At 41.5% G+C, this 18,340-nt stretch overlaps 1 protein-coding gene across 1 annotated transcript in view; it reads right to left on the bottom strand.

Moving 5' to 3' along the window:
• rptor (regulatory associated protein of MTOR, complex 1) overlaps nucleotides 1–18,340 on the bottom strand; it is a 153,715-nt gene that overhangs the window by 50,360 nt on the left and 85,015 nt on the right. The window contains 5 exon segments of the mRNA XM_047342165.1: nucleotides 1,678–1,778; nucleotides 4,813–4,914; nucleotides 7,211–7,286; nucleotides 13,262–13,406; nucleotides 15,513–15,613. Of these exon segments, the coding sequence (XP_047198121.1) occupies nucleotides 1,678–1,778; nucleotides 4,813–4,914; nucleotides 7,211–7,286; nucleotides 13,262–13,406; nucleotides 15,513–15,613 (525 nt within the window).

Consider the following 18,340-nt stretch of genomic DNA (forward strand, 5'->3'; position numbering starts at 1 on the left):
ATATCGCACTTAACTGCCTGTTTACAAAGAAATGTATCATCTCCTTATATGATTTTTTTGAATAGTGAACTGGCAATTATGGGTAACATGCTTCTTTTTGAGCTTTAAGGAATATTAACTGAAAGAATCCTTTCTGAGATGTAAATGAGAAAACTGACACCACTCGCATGTCTGTGTGCTGGAGTATGGAGCTGGAGCACAGGCATGATTAGTTTAAGTGAGCTTAGCACAAGTACCGGATGTCAGAGAGAGACTGTTAACTGGTTCTCCTAAGAAAAACCCTGCAGGAGGTCACTGATTAACACTGTTTCTTTAATCTCTGCAAAGTGTTGATTGGCATTTTCGAGGTGTTGGCAGGTGTATTTCTGAACTTTGGAAAGAGTCAAAACAGCGGTTTACTCTGTGCACCACTATACATGTGGCCTGAAGCAGAGTTTCCCTTGCCCGTGTGTGTCCATACAAAATAACTCAACAGATTTTCATCACAAATGATGATTAGTCAGAGGTTGAGGTCAACAGAAACGAGATGCCAAAACACATTTTCAAGATATTTCTACAAATAACAGTGAATTTTAAGCTTCTATTGATCATAAATTTATTTCCTATGATATGATGATATATATATATATTATAAAGTCAGAAATTACATCATGCCTTTGCCTAAAATAATTTTTTTAAGGTAGCTCTCCTCTATTTGGTTGGAATTGCATCATCATAACATCACTAGATTAATTTAGATTAATCAATCCCTCATTATCATATGGTACATTTGGTGTCATAGTGACGTCCTTATGAAATATAAAATCATATTGTAAAATTATAATATAAACTGGAATGGCTCAGCAGAGGGCATACTTCAACCAAGGCCCAACAGTCCCACATTTAAATTCACTTTTATTTTATTTGGATCTGCACTAAATTACACTGATTTATAAATATGTCCTTAAACATATCGGATTCTCAGTCTGTTAAAGTCTTACACTTTTCTTGTCTATTTAGTGTACCGGTGTCTGTACATTTTGAAAACTCAATAAAAAAATAAATATGAAAATAAATAATAAAACATGCCTAATTGTTTTTATTAAGAACTATGAATTACTCACTGTGAATTAAAACAAAAAGTGCTTAAAAACACCCTAAAAACCAACCCATGTTCAAAATCCAGAGCAATATTTAATGGCTTTCATGTCCCACCCCTCGAAATTATTCTGTATTTTTTGCGTAATCCTATTTACAGACCAACAAATACAGCCAAAAACATAATTTGTGACTCTACTTTAAAGTCTCAGTACACCCAGATGACAAATACTGTATTTTCACATTCACCCGATAGCTAGCCATGCACAGTTTGTATAAATTACATCTGAAAAGTTCTTCAGCCACATGTGTGATCCATAAGTAAGATCGAGTGAGCTCTGTGGATCATCCACAGTAACACGTTTTATACATATATGAGTTGTTGTCGAGTTTTTTAGTTGCCATTTTCATTACCTGAGCATCATAAAGATTGTCTTTCACCCTTATTGTGTAGAGGTGGAGGCAGACATCTCTCTATGAGAGATATGTCAAATCCTCAGCACATTAAAAACCTGTTGTTGTCATGGCTACACTTTCTCTCATACCACTGGAAGAACTGATCTGTTTTTGAGCTGAAACCCATCAATGCCAGACAGTTAATGTGGAGCTGAACGCACCAGACTGACAGCCCAGGGTCCCAGGTCCAGAAACCGTCCTAGCAGGTCCAGAGCCCGCAGCCGATGCACCTGACTGAGGAGGACCTGAAAAAGAGCAGAGGTCAGAGGTCAACCGTGCTGCGGACAAATGAAGAGGAAGCTTGAGATTAAAAGGAAGGAGAGAAGGAGGAAGGACAGCAGGAGACACTGCAGAGAGGGTGAGGAGGTGGAGAGAACAGGTGGCTCTCGCACCACTACTGCTAAGTCACTGGCACCAGGTTGAACTTGTTTACACATACACACACACGGTTCGCAAGTGTATGTATGTATGTGTGTGTGTGTGTGTGTGTGTGTATGTGTGTGTGTGTGTGTGTGTGTGTGTGTATGAAGTGATGTGTGGGTTCCTGGGTGTGTCCTCTTGGCAGCAATTCCACTGGGCTTCTTAAGAAGATACTGATTTATGGTGTGCATTTGTACATGTGTATACATGTGTAATGCCAAATGGGATCACGATGTATTTGTTTTGGCCAAGGAGAAGGCATATGATGCATGCTAAAAATGTTAGCGTGTACATGTGTGTGTGTGTCGTTTATGCAGCGTTAAGCTGAGTGCAGCAAAAAGCCTGTGTGGGCTGGACACTGTTCCTTCCCCATGTGACTGTCCCACAGTGTGTGAGAACAAGCATATGGAGGAACACAGGTCCACCCACACACACACACTCACATACACAGACATCCAACAACACTTAATGTATTATTAGCATCCTCCGTGACTTCCACCTGATGAGCGTGACCATAGAGACAGAAGGAGGCCGGGGGAAGACCGTCCTGGGGTTACCTCCAGCTCCAAGGAGGAGGGTAGGAGCATAGACCTGTATGTGACGTGGGTGTGCGCTCTACAGCAATTCAAACACAAACGCATGAATACAGACGCCGCAGGACCATGGTTTTGACACAGATGTCCGTGAATATTTTCCACACAGTCAGCAAATTGTATGTGCATGACTTAAGCAACACAGTAACGCACAAATGCCAATTCATCATAGCAGGGATGGATATACACTCCCTGAACAATGCTGTGATATTAAAATGCATAGGGACGTGCGTAAATATTTGTCTCTGTTCCTTATTTGCGTAACACCCTGACTCCAATCTCATTTTGTGTGATGACTCAGCACTACCTATGATCATGCTGTCTGTGCGTACGTGTGAGTGTGAGTGTGTGTGTGCGAGTGAGACATATGCCGTCATGACATTATGATGCTCAGTCATGCCTTAATCTCTTCCACTGACACCTGAAGACAAATGTGTGTGAATGTGTATGTGCTGCTGTTACTGTAACATCACAACTTTGGAGAAGCTGTAATCCCTTCGCACAATCTGTTAATCCTCTCCGGATGAAACGGCTGTTGTCAAGACAGCGCACCGTGTCTCTGCTTCCTGAGCTCTTTTGTTCTCCCTTTGCTCATTTCATTAAAGAGCATTATTGATGGATTACTCTCCGCTGCCCTTTTCTTGTCATTCTTTGTGTCTCTCAAATTGAGCCCGTTTATATTTTGGCATCAAATTGTAAAATCCTGTGAGAATAATGACAGTCATAAATGCATTCTTATGCAACTGTTTGCTTAAAAGAGCGTCAGACCTATTTGTGTGTCCATCTGTTACATCAGAGAGTGCAACGTGCCCTTACGATTACTTTCCCATAATGGTGCAAGGCTGCATAATGTTGTATAATCTTAAGGGCTACTGCTGTTTTACCTCCTTTCTTCCCCCCTGTGTCCACATCAAGAGCAAACACACACACACATGCTCTCACACACCATCCAGCACTCCCCATTCCGTCTGCCTTTCCCTCGGCTTTTAACAGGGCCCGACAGAACTGCTGTATGGACGAGCTGCGGCTCGTGCCGCGCTGAGTCAGCAGGAAATTACCATTCAACACAGACAGCGGCACACCGCTACTACGCTGTGATATAATACAACACCACAACTGTACATCCCTGCGGGAGGGGATTATGGTGGTGGTAGGAGGAAGGACGATGGGAAAGGCAGGGGAGAAACCGTCGACTGCTGTAACTCAACAGCTGACACGCGAGAGAAGGTTTTGGCAACATTTCACCCTAATTAAAGCATCCGAAACAAATTTAACACCACTTCAGGGAACACTGGAGACGCTGTTCTTGTCACAGCCTTTTGTTGTGGGTTGTAATGAAGAGAATTAGCCTGCAAATGCTGAGCTCAGTCTGCAGGAGGAATTTTGCAGTGCATTTCACACTTTTGTGTTGGCAGATTTAAAGCGGTGACCTGAGGGAAAGAAAAAGCATTGTATAGAGGAGGAGAGTGAAGGAGCAGTGAGGGGCATTGGTGTTTAAAGTATTGTTGTAAATCACATTACATATTATTATATAATATTATATAGTATGAAAGTTAAGTCCTTCCTAGCTTCATCGATCTTACAAAGATATGGTGATTTGGTATTGAAATGAAAGTCTCGGTTACATAAGTGCACCAGAATCTTTTCTTCACACAATTCAAACAGCAGAAATGTTGCATGATATCTGGCACCTGCTGCACTAGAGGGAGAAGAGTGTTCTCGGTTCTCATACACTCTGCTGCAGAGATGGATTTCAAATACGTCTCTTTGCAGCTCGAAGTTCATTCAAGTGGTTTAATTAACGACCATCAAGCAAGTGCAAAAGACACTCACCCTCCACTTCTCACTAACCAACACCAATCCCCTCGTACATTTTCTCATCAATGTCATTATTTTTATTAATCAAATTAGACTGCATGTTTTCTGCAGTGCAGAATACCACAGCTTCAGACTCCATGCGAACAAACATGTTGTTTTAACTAGTACTGTTGGATACTGTAATCAGTTGACATGACTGAGAGCTGATTAAGGTAATAATTGTTTAATTATGATCACCATTGCTTCTTTTCTTGAATTAATTTTCTCTTACATGCTTTGGAAACATAAATGTATTCACACGGCAAGCTGATGAAGCAAACTGAAACAGATCATTTAAAAAAAGGGGGAATAAGAGAGAAGGTGGTTCAAGGTGTGTGTGTGTGTGTGTGTGTGTGTGTGTGTGTGTGTGTGTGTGTGTGTGTGTGTGTGTGTGTGTGTGTGTGTGTACCTGCAGAACAATTGGGAGCTGCTCAGGAGGGTTTCTGTTCTCGACACCCATCGTCAACCACACCTGAAAGGCTGTCAGCTGCTCCGCAAAGAAAGGACTGTGCTGTGGACACAAATCAAACACACTCAATGTTTATCACCATTTTAAAGAAATTAATGTGCTTACTCACACATGCATGCATGCACTCACTCATGCACACACACACACACTGATGAGCCAGTCTGCAGAGACGAGCCTATCATTTCATACAAGCACTGACACAACGAGCTCAGAAGTGACACCGCAATGCAGTAACGACATAAATCCTGATCCATCATGATCACCTTCCCTCTCCTTTCTCTCTCTCCACTGCCATGGCAGTTTGCCTGATTGATTAGGTGCTGGCTGCAGAGTTCTTGATCACTGGGTGTTAATAATGCTGTGGGAATTATGACAGCGTAGTGTAGACTGCTGATGGATGTGGAAGGGGGGAAATATCAGCGCTTCTCGGCTGGATGGCTAAATTAATCTGTGCATAATCAAAGCTTAATAGCTCTATACACACACTCACATACTAACTGACACATGAAGAAAGAAAGGTGCTGCTTTGAGGCGATGTGGGAATCTAGAACTCTGCTTCAAAAACACTCCCTAAAACCATGTTTAGTTTATATGACTTCATGAGGACTGAGGTAAATTAAAGACTTTTTAAATTTTAAATAAAGTTTCGAGAAATTATGAAAATATGGTGGGTAATTAGAAACTTAAATGCTGTGACAGGTTCACAAGTTAAGACAACAGGAGCAGGACGTGCAAAAAGTCCAGCTTCGGTAATAACCTTCAATTTTGTGACATGATAAACCATCAAAAAGTCAGTCTTATAACAAGAATGACTGGCATTTACCATTGATGATAGTATGAACAGAGTTTTGTATAAATGCAAATATCAGGTGGAATTGGGTGGACGCAAGGAAAAGAAAAGCAAATATATTGTACTTCCTATAAAAATGACCCAAGTGTCGAAAGTGTGATGCTTGTGTTTGGATCAGGACCAAAATCAACTCAGAAAGAGTTCTAAGAAAGAGTAGGGTTTATGATATTTATCTGAAAAAAAAAGTCTTATAGATATATTGCTTGTTTTTAATTCATGTTTGATCGACAGAAATCAGATTTTTCTTGATGATTTTATAACTCTTCTTACCAAGATTCATCAAAAAGTTGCGGTAAGGAGGCTGAGGGTGGTAAAGTGTGGGATAGGGTGATCAAATAATGCCAACGCTCATTAATAAAAAAAGAAATAAAGCTGAATTTCTAACAGTTGAAGCACATCAGAGAGACGTTAAAGGCTCCTGAACGAGGGCGCATGACAGAAAGGAAGGATCTCCTTTAGAGTCCTCGGAGGCTCAATTACTGTACCGGTAAGTGTTTTCGGCCTGAGTGCAGGAGAAAGTAGAGGAGGAGCACGGAAGGAAAACTGCTCCCCAGGGGACTGTAGAGAAGATGCCCACCTCAGAGAGGCCAGGTGAAGGAGTGAAAAGGCCCAGATAAAAGTGCTAACGCCAGGGAAAAGCTGCTTCGGTCCCACTTCTCTGGTTTTATACTTTCTGATTAGTTTGTATAACAAAGCACAGGTTGCTGCTGTCCAGCGTCTGGTGTCTGCTTACACACAGACACACACAAAAATGTCTTGCATTGACCCAGAAACCTTAAGTCATCATCAGCCTCTTGCTGTGCATCTCCATCACGCTCCCTTGGCACAAAAGTAAATAGAACAATAAACACACCAGTGCACTGAAGTGCAAGGCCAGTGGTTTCAGCAACTATTATTTGACACTCACACTTGACTTATTAGACATTTTACAACGTTATCCACTGAGAGTGAGTGTGTGTGTGTGTGTGTGTGTTTGAGAGAATAATAGAGATGCTGTAGACGTTGGTGGTGGAGAAGCTGCAGTGCAAACAAGATGTGTGAGAGGTTTATGGGTGTCTGGTAGACATTTTCACAATAAGAGCCATCCATCAAAACTTGATGTCCTATAACCAAGAACACGCACGCGCACACGTATAACCTTTACCCTCAAAAAGCCAATATAATTTGTGAGGACCAGCAAAAATGTCCTCACAACGTCAAAATGTCCTCACAATGATGGTATAGAACCAATATTGGCCCTCATAACTATAGACAGACATGCCCACACGCACGCCCACGTACGCACACAAAGACTTAAATGAATCATCTTTAAAGTGTGGCTGAAGAGTGTTTGGAGTGTTTGTTTTTCTCACACACACACACACGCACGCACGCACACACACACACACACACACACACACACACACACACACACACACACACACACACACACACACACACACACACACACACACACGCACGCACGCACACACACACACACACACTTACTCTGAAGGCGGTGCCCTCCTCGATGATGGTGGGCAGCTGAGAGAGGCAGATATCCACAGCCAGGTCCCACGCTTGCCTGCAGAGAGGTAACACACACGTACACACACTGCATTAGATTTAGGATATACGGTACATTATCATTTTATTGTTGAGACCTGAAGCAAAATAAAAAAAATGTATCTCAGCACTAAATCCTTGGTCAAGGCTTGTTCTTTTTTCCCCCTCGTCTCATACTCATTTCCCACAGCTCACGTTTTCTCCCTCCCTCTGTTCCCCGGTGCACATATACCTCTTTAAATTCCCAGCCCGAGGTCCTGGAGAGGGCAGCAAGGAGCCTTTAATCCTGTTCTGAACACCAGCTCCTCTCTCATGGTCATCATATCTAATTCATGGGGTTATGTAACTCGCATCAAACCTTATCACAGCTTCTCTATTCTGTCTGTCTGCCTGTCTGTCTTTCCGGGTTTTTTTCTTGCAGCACATCCAGCTCAGCGATGGGGCTTTTCCCCTCTATATTAGCACGATCTAGGGGTTGAGTCATGTTCCCAGTCGATGCACTGGGATGTTATGTGATGCTGAATAAGTGACACTGAGACTCTCTCGGCTGCTTTAATAGCTTAGCCCATTTGCTCGGAGTAGTATAATAGAGTGCATCTCTAATACAGTGGATACAATGGATCTACTGCTGTCAGTACTGCATGTGCAGCATACAAACAAACAAAACAGTATGTAGCCACAAACCATTACTTTGTAATCAGGAAATGTGCAGGTAAATTACAGCAGGTGGTACAGTACTTCTGCTCCATCAAACACTTTTAAATTGTTTTAAAAATTTAACAAAAAGCCAAAGTCAGCATGTCAGCAGTTCAGGCTAAATGGGAGAATTTATAAATTCAGATGCCAACGTGACAGAAAAAACATTTTGCCTTCCAGCAGCAGCAAGGCAGACATTACTGCATCATAAGGAACAGGTGTTCTCCACTTTGCAAAGATATAACTCATGCAAGAGGTGGTTTACTACTTCTAGATGCACAGTTACAACAGTGTGCATATTCCAGTTTAATAATGTGGAGAGTATGTGCTGAATGCTAATTTTTTTCCGCACCACTTTGCTCCAGACGGAAGTTGATATTTGAGAAGGAAGGTCAGTTAGAGATTGGTACAAGCAATCCTTAGGTAGGTTAGGGATACATCACATAGGCAGGGGTATGGTGGTTAAACCTCTGCTGCTTACTTCAGAAAGGTTTGACTCAGGACAGAATTACAAGGTGAGATAGTGAGGGTATATCAAGGAATAAGTGGCTGACTTATCCATTTCCATATCATGAATCTGGGCTGTAGTCTGTTTAGTCAAACATCGTAATGTTATTTTGTTTAGGGCCGCATCTGTGGCTCGCACTGCAAAACTGGTTCTAATTGGATAAAATCCTCTTAGGGTCTTTCCTGTCTCCGATTTAGATGGACGGGGTTTTTGTACGTGACTTATCCTCCATGTGTATTTATATATATCTTATTTGTTTTACATGTGATCTATCACTGATTGTTTCTTTGTCTTCCAAAACCATCTGAAAAGGTTCCTCCCTGTGTCTGTGAGTTATGAGTTTTTTAATTTGTAAATCTGTGATAATAGTGTGTCAAACTCAATTTGAATCTAAAAGATCTGTGTATCCTGTGTGTGGATTGGAAAGTGACTGAGTCATGACGCCAAACTACAGCTCACACCTCAGGTCTCTAACTGCTCAGGTGAAACTCAATCCCTCTCTCTCTGATTAATTTCAGCCCCAGACATGAGCAAATCCAGTTCAGCGCACAGAACATAATAAAAACATTAAAAGTTTTTCAGGAACAAGTATACCCTGGATGACACTGAAACTTTTGAGAGATGAAACTACACTCTGCTAGAAGACAGACAGACTATACGTTGAAATGATCAGCAATAAAACAGAATTGCAAACGTGAGGTCACTGACTTCATGACTCTTTCAGTTCATGCTGCTGTTTCACTTTGCATATAGCATTGTTTTGAGCAAAAGTTAGGTAGTCTCGATTTACAATGTTGTGGCTGTGACCGACCAGTCTGTGACTCATCACATATATATCATACATATAGTGTAATACAGTATTAGCTTGATTTACTGCTGCTGAGAAAATGATTTCCAGTCGGTGGAAACCTCCTTGCTGTCTCTCCATTACACTCTCTCTTCTCTGAATGTCATATACTAGGAGCTTTCAACATGATGCAGTGACGGTGCCTCTAAATGTTCTAGGATCTCTTGGTATGTGGCTGCTGCTGAGTACTTTTAAAATGTCTGGGTGAAGTCAGCATTATGGTGTCATGATTTGACTCAATACGCTCCTTTCTTTTTGGGAACCTGTATCGTCCTTTGCCTATAGATTCCATTTTTTTTTACATGGCAAACTATTTCATTTAAAAAGATTTCACATTTAAAAGTTTTACAGATACAAGAGACACAATAAAATAATGAAACTATTATAACAATTACTATAACGCATTGCATTTTCCTGTTTTCTGTCGTGTAGACAAAACTGACCCAGAAAACATTATTCAAGCGAGAAAAATCTAAAATGTCTTTTTTTTTTATTATTTAGGTTTCCTAACTTTAAGTGCTGAGATTAGAATCTGTACAGAAATGTTGCTCACAAATTCCATCTCCGTTTCTGTCGATGTAATTCAATAGAGAGGAAACATCAGAGAGAGCAGTTAACACACCATCACAGGGACGAGGCTGCTGCACCATGTGAGATGACAGCATTAATTCGGACTGGTGTCTGCCAATAAGTAAGTCATTACAAAACCTGTTTGCGTGTGTGTTTGTGTGCGTGTGGAGGGGACGGTGGACGGCAGAGAAGCGTGGGGGACCAGTTGGCGCCTGACTAAGCTCTTTTTCCTGTTGCCTGCAGAGAATGGTGCAGCGACGCACACAACACATATAAAGCAGACACACCCACACACACACTCCCACACCGAGACTGTCCACGAGGGAGTGATCAGCCATGAGTTTATCTGCTCTTGCTAATTCTGCTCCAATTGCGGTTTGTGCTGGGACACCAACATCAATCGACGAGGCTCCAAATTGCTTAATTACTCCTGTTCTACACCCCCTCCCACAATCTATGCAGAGCAATACTTTTATACTTCTACTGCTCTTTTATCTCTGGCACCTCCATTTTTTTTATCATCCTCTCAGTCTCCTTTCTTGTGCTCTTAAAGCACCTCCCTGCCATTATTCTGTCCTGCTTAATACTGGGTGGGAAACAAAGTGCAGCTCCCAATTTCTTTAGTGGTAAACAGAGCAATATACCCACAGTCTAAAATAAAAGGCGGCACGGACAAGAAAGAAAGATGACTGCTCACACAGGGAGGGAAGGAACAGTATTCTTTACAATAAGTGATGCCAGGGTGTTACACAACCAGTCGCTCCTTGAGGAGACAGAGTGAGAGAGCGTTGTTTTCCAAAAACACGATCCAGATAATGAGTGGGAGAGGTGGAGGGAGGCTTTTATAGAAGCCCAAGAGGAGAAACAATAGAAAGTGGGAGAAGTGTTGGTGTAAGGGAGATAGATACGATCTTACAGTGTGGAGATGCAGGTAAAGTCAATGGACAACAGAGCACCTCTTTCTGTGTCTGACTATAACACTAGTAATGAGAAGTCGTGGGGGACAAATGCAGTGGGAACACTGCGACAACTTCTGGCTCAAGTTTCAAGCTGTGTGAGTAAAAGGGAAGACATTCTCAAACTTTAATAATTCCCAAGAATTATGTATTTTCGGGGTGCCAATGTCTTTAACCTAAATCTGCCATGTCTCCCACAGCCAAAGATGTCTGACATGTCCCTCAGAATATTTTCCTATCCCCCAGAGTTTTGTTGATGCTCTCAGTCAAAAGGTGGGCATGTTCAGCTGCAGGTTACGTTTGTGTGTGGGCGGTTAAAGTGGAAGCAGTGCCCCTACTCTATATACAAGCTGTCTTGAGTCAGTCTACTCTAGTCAGGTGGACTGAGGCCGTTGCCAGTGAACACACTGCTTATATCTGCTTATTTTTATGAGGCAGCGAGCAAACACATGCAGCAACGCTCGCAGTAATCAACATACAATACAACCGAGAAACTAAATCATGGAAATTATACTTAGCGTGAGCGAGGTGTATGCATATGCTGGAGGCCTGAAGCAAACAAAAACACCTACATGTTTTGGCTCACACTTCCTCAAACAATATTTATTTTGAGAGGTAGTGAAAGTAATTGAACCACTTTATCTAATGTTTTTTTTACTTTTTACAATATATGTGAAGGAAAAACTTTACACAGTAGAGTGTTGCATCAATATGTGCAGTCCTTTGTCCTCTTTTAACTTATAGATCAGTGATAGTACATGACAGCACAGCTCCTGTGAATGTATATCAGACTGCATGAAGGTGAGTGATCCGATCACAAGTGGTCAGTTCAGAGTTCAGGTGGAACGCACCCAAATGCCTCCTGAATGCGTCCCGAGATCACCTCAACCCCATTCAGAGGTGGTCTGGGACGCATGTTGGCACATTTGTTTTGCTGTGTGAACGTGAATACATCCCAGGCCACATGAAGTACCGCTTACTCAGCTGACGTCCTCTGACCTGCTGCAGTTTTACTATGAATTTAAGCTTCTCTGTATCCATACGTTGATCGGTCTGCGGCCACCGTCACACATCAACACTGGCCAAAACATAATGACTGAAACATTTCTTAAATCTGCTAAATCTTTCTTCATAGCTGTGCACATTTATTCGTTCAGTCCTACCAGACTCTGAACGCACTCTTTCTCTCTTTCTTTCTCGTTCCCGTCGACACACACAAACAGCGTCATCAGACACATCTGTAAACTTAGACGGGGTAAAACATAACTTTCATGATTATTTGCATTAAGAGCGGGGAAGTGAGATCCGAGTGGATCACAGGAGACACAATCAGGACACATTCTAATGCCAGGTGTGAACCAATATACTTATGTATTTAACGCTGTCCACTTGTGATAGGATTTCTCAGGACAGATAGTAATAATGTTTCACACTTTTTTGCTTTCTTACTGGGCTTTTGTTGACAAGATAGACATTAATTTCAAGCTTGTGAGGGTATATTTATCTTAGTTCAACCTAACTACTGGAAGCAGGGATCATTGAAAGAGAAAGGAGTTACACAAGTTGTTTTGTAACTTGTTCTCCAGCCAGCGAGCTGCCAAAACATCTAAGGCTCACCTGGGTTTTGTTGTGAGTCAGGAAAGAGTGTGTGTGTGAAGACAGCGACCAATCAGTGAGGACAGGACCGCTGATATGCTGCATGCTGTCACTAACCTCAGTGGTTGTTGTAATCACCTCAGGTCTTCATTGTTTTTTCTACCCATGATAAATCAAGAGAATAAGTTTCCAGTTGTTCTGCTGAGCTAGGTTAAACCAAAATCTATACTCAACGCACAATTTTCATATACAATCTGCTTACTAACTGTATGTATGAGGCATATTCCCACAAATGGGAGGAATATTCCTTAAAGCTTTGCAGACCCTCTAGCAGAATAGTTGGCACCGCTGTGCTGGATATATCTCACTGTGGTAAAACACAGTCTGTTTTTCCAATGACCTGCTGTTACAATAAAAAGACCAAAACCAAAAGGAAATGGTGACAAAAAAAGTGCATTTCTACAAGATGTTTTTAAAAAAGGGGGAAATATTTCCAAATGAGATTTCATTTAATAAATGAGTTCATAACTTTTGGGCATTTTGCCATTTTTGCATAAATTACCAGGCCGATTGCATCTTTTAATCTCTCTATAGCTTTTTAAAGGTAACCACTTGAGATCATTAAATATACATGTGGGACCATGAAGTACAGGACACTGTGTGCCTCTTGTCTGATCAAAGAAGGTATCTCCTAGAAAGTCTGCTCAGTCAAACAGCAAAGCTTTGCTGCTGCTCCTCTTGCCTTCTGCTTGACTGAGCCCAAACCATCTGTGTATCTGTGTGTAAGAAAGCCCTCTCTGTTCTGTTTGCGTGCGTCTTACCACATGGCGTGCATGTATGTAGGGGGCAGGCGCGGACTGCTGACCGGCGTGCAGTTGTATGACCTCATTATCCTCTCTGCTAACAGGAAATTTCGGAACAAGCTGGCCACCAACAGGTCCTGACGAAACAACTTCTGGAACAAATCTGAGGGCAGAGAGAGGGAGAACGGAGATTATCCATCACGGCAGAGACAGAAGACGGGCAGCGGGTGAATCAAATAACAGAGAGATGGGATCACGCGAGGGAAATGGGGCACTGAATGAGTAAATGGCGATCTAACTGGGCAAAAGAAAGAAGCTTAATTAGAGCAAAGCGGCTACTTTGGAAAAACCCAGGGTAGTTAGTGTGTATGTGTGTGCAGAAGACCGGTGTGTACAGAATCCAGCGATGTGTCGTGGTCACATCTTCATCAGCTCATTAATGTATTTACTAATTCACTTTAATGGGGCCGAGCCAATCCCATGACAATCTCCCTGTTTTATGACTGTGATTCCCCGTGTTTGTGTGAGGGGGCATACGCATGTGTGGAGTACTCTATGAGACAGAGAGACACAAATCCAGTGCCTGCTGTTAGTGCAGAGCTGTTTGAATGTTGAAATGTTTAGTTAGTGTGTGTGTGTGTGTGTGTGTGTGTGTGTGTGTGTGTGTGTGTGAGATTGGTATGCAGTGCCTTCATTACAGGGATTCTCGCTGATGTGGGCTGCTTCATTAACAGCAGAGCCCGGGGGTTTAAAAGGCTTTGGCAGCCATCAGCATTGTCACATTGCTGTTTTAGCTTGGATAGAGTTTGTCTCAGGAGAGTCTGTGTGTGTCTGTGTGTGCCCGTGTGTGCTTGTCAGTGTGTGTGCTTGTCTGTGGATGTGTATTGTCTACGAGAGACAGGTGAGCAATGAGAGGAGGTGTGTGCTCTGCAGGCAAAAGATGCCAAAAAAGAAGAGCGCATGTGTATTTTCATCTGGGCAGGGTGACTCTGTGGGTGGCTGTTAATGGCAGTATATGCACAAGTTTATGTATGCGTTGTCACCGTACAGACGGAAGTGTGTTTATGTGTGTGTTCTTACTTTTATGGCCCCTAAATTCTGGTTAAAATGATAAAACCCCAATTACAGTGCGACACACTCTAAACACTATTCATCTCAATTTGAGGAGCCAGGCTGTGCCGACTGCACTCTAGTTATTTTATCAACCAATAGGGATGTTCTCAAACTTTTTCTTTTGCTGATGCGTCATTACTGTACTGTTTTTATTAGGTGTTTTTATCTGTGCTCCCTATGAGAAAATACATTTTTCATCATTGTCTAAACATGTTGTTCACAATAACTTCAGTGTGCCTCAGATCTCCCAGCAAGTTTGTCCTTCACCTTTAACGCCAGTGTGTCTGTTTGCTTTCCTGCTTTAGGTTTTCATTTTCTTTCTTTGTGTTTGCCATTGTTTCTAATGGTTACTATAGTTAGTTATTATGACACTGTACTCAGCTTTAAATATGTTCAAGTTTTTAAGTAACACATTTTTTAAAAACCAGTATTTCAGTGTTTCTCTTAATGTTACAAGAATAAACAATGTGATAGGTGAACTTAATGCTGCTGGATCTTCGACAAGTGTGGCTGGGGTTGCTGAAGTCTTATGGTGCGTCTACACCAAACGCAAAGCAAATTGGCCCATCATGTTGTGCGGCAGGACCATTTGTGTTTTCTCACATGAGCAATGTTAGTAAACATATTCTGGGAATATTTGCCCGTTAGAAAACAGGTTAGGAGGCTGAAGTAACTACAGCTGCTGCGATGTACATGTTGTGGAAATGCCAGAGAAGTCAGTGCCGATGTGTGTGGGTCCACAAGACCATCTGGAGTCGCGTACCGCTTGGGAAATTTTGCCGTCTTCTGGAGGAGCTGGATGACCAACAATACCAGCGCTACCTGAGGATGATTAGCAACCAGTTTGACCACCTGCTAGCTCAGGACAGGGCCAGGACCTGAGTCCGGTGAGTTTCATTCTCATCGCTGATTGGATTTCCTGACATTGTATCCCACACATTGGTTAGTTAAAATATCTCAAACTCTTGTGAATTACACCTCTTTCACGTCACTTTGCAATGTCTTTGTGTGTTATCTAACTTTTTAAAGGAGATATACACACTGTGTGATTACGGCCCAAGTTGTATTACATTTACATTTTTCTTATATTTTTGTTGGGGCAAAAAATCTTGTTATGTGATTATACAAGCGTGCATCTGTGTGTGTACAGTCTTACCTCTAGGCAGAACATTCCAGGCGATTGTGTCGGTGATGGCTGTGAAGATCCAGTTAAGCTCTCCAAGGGGAGTGCGTCTGTCATTGAGCCTGCCAGGGATCCTGCACCACACACACACAAACACAAAACATTACACAGATGGCACTGTGTCAGCCACGCTCACTGAATTGCACATAGTTGACTCAGAGCACAAAGTGGCAACTGCTCAGTAACATTATTGCAACACGTGAACAAATTTACAGTCACTTACTCAGAGAGACTAACAGCTACTGCAGGTCTGAATATTCATGAATATACTTGTGTGCACAAAGATACTGGAGGCCAAGATGAATATCAGGCACCAGCAGAGAACAAGAGTAAGATTATGGATTTTATGTCATACAGATTCATTTCAGGTTACACAAGCTTAACAATTTCAACTGGGCTGTGTCAGAAGGAGACCTGGTGCCAGATGATCCCACATACAGTAAATGTGATTAATGAGTGGCCCAACCCTTCTCAACACCCCTAATATATGAACAGGCAATAAATATTAAAATAACACAAACATATTTGTGATTTCATGTGTTTATCGTCCCTCGAACGTACCAACACCTTATTGTTTTTGTGAAGATTAAATCCAAAACACCGGACTTGTTAAATTTGTAGACTCACTGCACTGACTACAATGCAGTTTACACACAGCTGTGTATCTACAGTGTGCACTGGAGGAATTTGAGATATGTAAACCGTACATCCGTTTTTCACAGAAGCTCCTACGGCTTTTAAAAACCAGATCATTCTGTGCAGGGAGAGTGGGAGCGCCATGGAAATGAGAGTAGGGAAATCTTTTTCAGACAAGAACCCAAGTCGATGTGACAGTAATCACTGTAGCAAAACGGAGAAAATCACCTTTACTACACCGAGCTGTCTGCCTTTTAATGAACACTATGCAAAGCAGTGAGTGAAGAGGAGGGGATTGAGGGCAAGCACTCGCTGCCTCAGATATTACAGTTAATGTGAGCGGGTCGTTTGTGTCGGAGTAAAGAAAATGGGAGGAATCTGTTTTAAATAAAAAAATAAGAAGGAAAAAGTGACAACGAATGAAATAAAGTTCAACACTACAAACCATTCGGCCCTCAGCAACAAACAAAACACACAAGTCAATCTGATGACCACTTGTTAACTTATTAACTTAGTAACTTATTGTTTTGCCTCTGTAGTTTGTGCTGATAAAATCCATTTTATTAATATTTAGTGATAATCTTAAGAATTATAAGATTGTTGGTTTGGAATTCCTTTGTAAAGCGTCTTTCTATTTTCATGAAGCACATTGTTAAACTCGTTTGAAAAGTGCTTGTGTAAACATATGTCTTTGATTAAGTCATGTGGCTGGTAGATGAGCAGTTAGATGCTTGGTGTGCTGGACACACTGTGACTCTCACTCAAACAGCAGAACAACAGGAAGACGGGAAAAACTAATCTGTGTATAGCAACTTGTTTCATGTTTGTTCATGTTGTCGGCACAAGAGGCACAAAGCTCATGGACATATCCCTTTTGCAACCTGATCGCTTTTAAGGCTGTGTTTCGACTGATGCTGACCCTTGGTTAAAATTTGCACTGCATTTTGCTTTTTAGATACATGCAGAGAGATTGCCTTGTCAAATGCATGGTCATTTGGATGAGCCAATCACAAGTACATAAGTCTATCTTAAAGTGCCTATATAAAGGATTCGTAATGTAGTATGTGGTTAACACAATAATTCCGGTGATAATGTTGAAGTGTGTACTGCAACAAAACTGTAACTGCCCTGTGTCTTTTAGGTGTCTGATGTCTGAAATGTCTGTGTCTATAGTGCTTGAGTCTGGTTGGGTCGCTGTCAAGTTACAACCTTACAACAACAGATGATAGAACTTAATTCAATATGAAATACATTTTTGTGCCAAAGAAGCTCATTATACATGGTAAAATAATAATGATATGCATGGCAACAGCAGATCTGGCACTAAACAGGTGTAGCTTATTTTTCACAAGCTGCTTTTCTCAAATACTGAAGGTCCTGGTTCAAGGATATTAAGTTGATAATATGAAATAATTACTATAATGATATTATAAGATGTGTAACTTGGAGAATGTTGATTAATATCTGTCTGTTATCAATTTTTAATGGCAGACTACAGATATAAATTTGATAGATAGCTGTACTAACAAACCTTAATGACCTAACTTTACACTGCGAAAAAGTGTAAACATAAAACTGCCACAGTCTATGTGAGCTCAGTCTGGTGTTTCTCTGGATTACAAAGTCTTGAAACAAGTAAGAACCTTTGACTAGAATGAACAGCCAACTAGTATAGGACTTTGCCGACTAGTGCAGGTTCAATTGAAATACATTTTTTCCCAGATTGACATGGGGTCCTTGTGACCTTTGACCACAGGAATCAAATCCATTTGTTCAAGTGCGAAAAGGTTGACATTTTAAGAGACAACCTAAAGGTGGACTTGAGATATTATGTTCAAGAGACTAAAAACATGTTTTGTGAGGCCATCGTGACCTTTGACCAGTTAATGTGAGTCTAAGTTAACTTATGTAACAAATTTGAGGAAATTCCCTCAAGGTGTTTCTGACATGTTAAGTCTAAAAGATCAAGATTTGCAAGGTCACCGCGACCTTGACATCCAAAAGCCCACCTTTTGAATGTTTTACCAAATTTGAAGAAATTCCCTCTAGGTGTTCTTGAGATATTGTGTTTATAAGAATGAGATGGACAGCAGGACAACCAGAAAACATAAAGCCTCCAGCCACTTGCTGTCGAGGCACAAAAAGCTACAGTGCAGCGCTGCATG

The sequence above is a fragment of the Hippoglossus stenolepis genome, chromosome 2 (assembly GCF_022539355.2).
Source record: "Hippoglossus stenolepis isolate QCI-W04-F060 chromosome 2, HSTE1.2, whole genome shotgun sequence".
In the NCBI taxonomy this organism is placed as follows: domain Eukaryota; kingdom Metazoa; phylum Chordata; class Actinopteri; order Pleuronectiformes; family Pleuronectidae; genus Hippoglossus; species Hippoglossus stenolepis.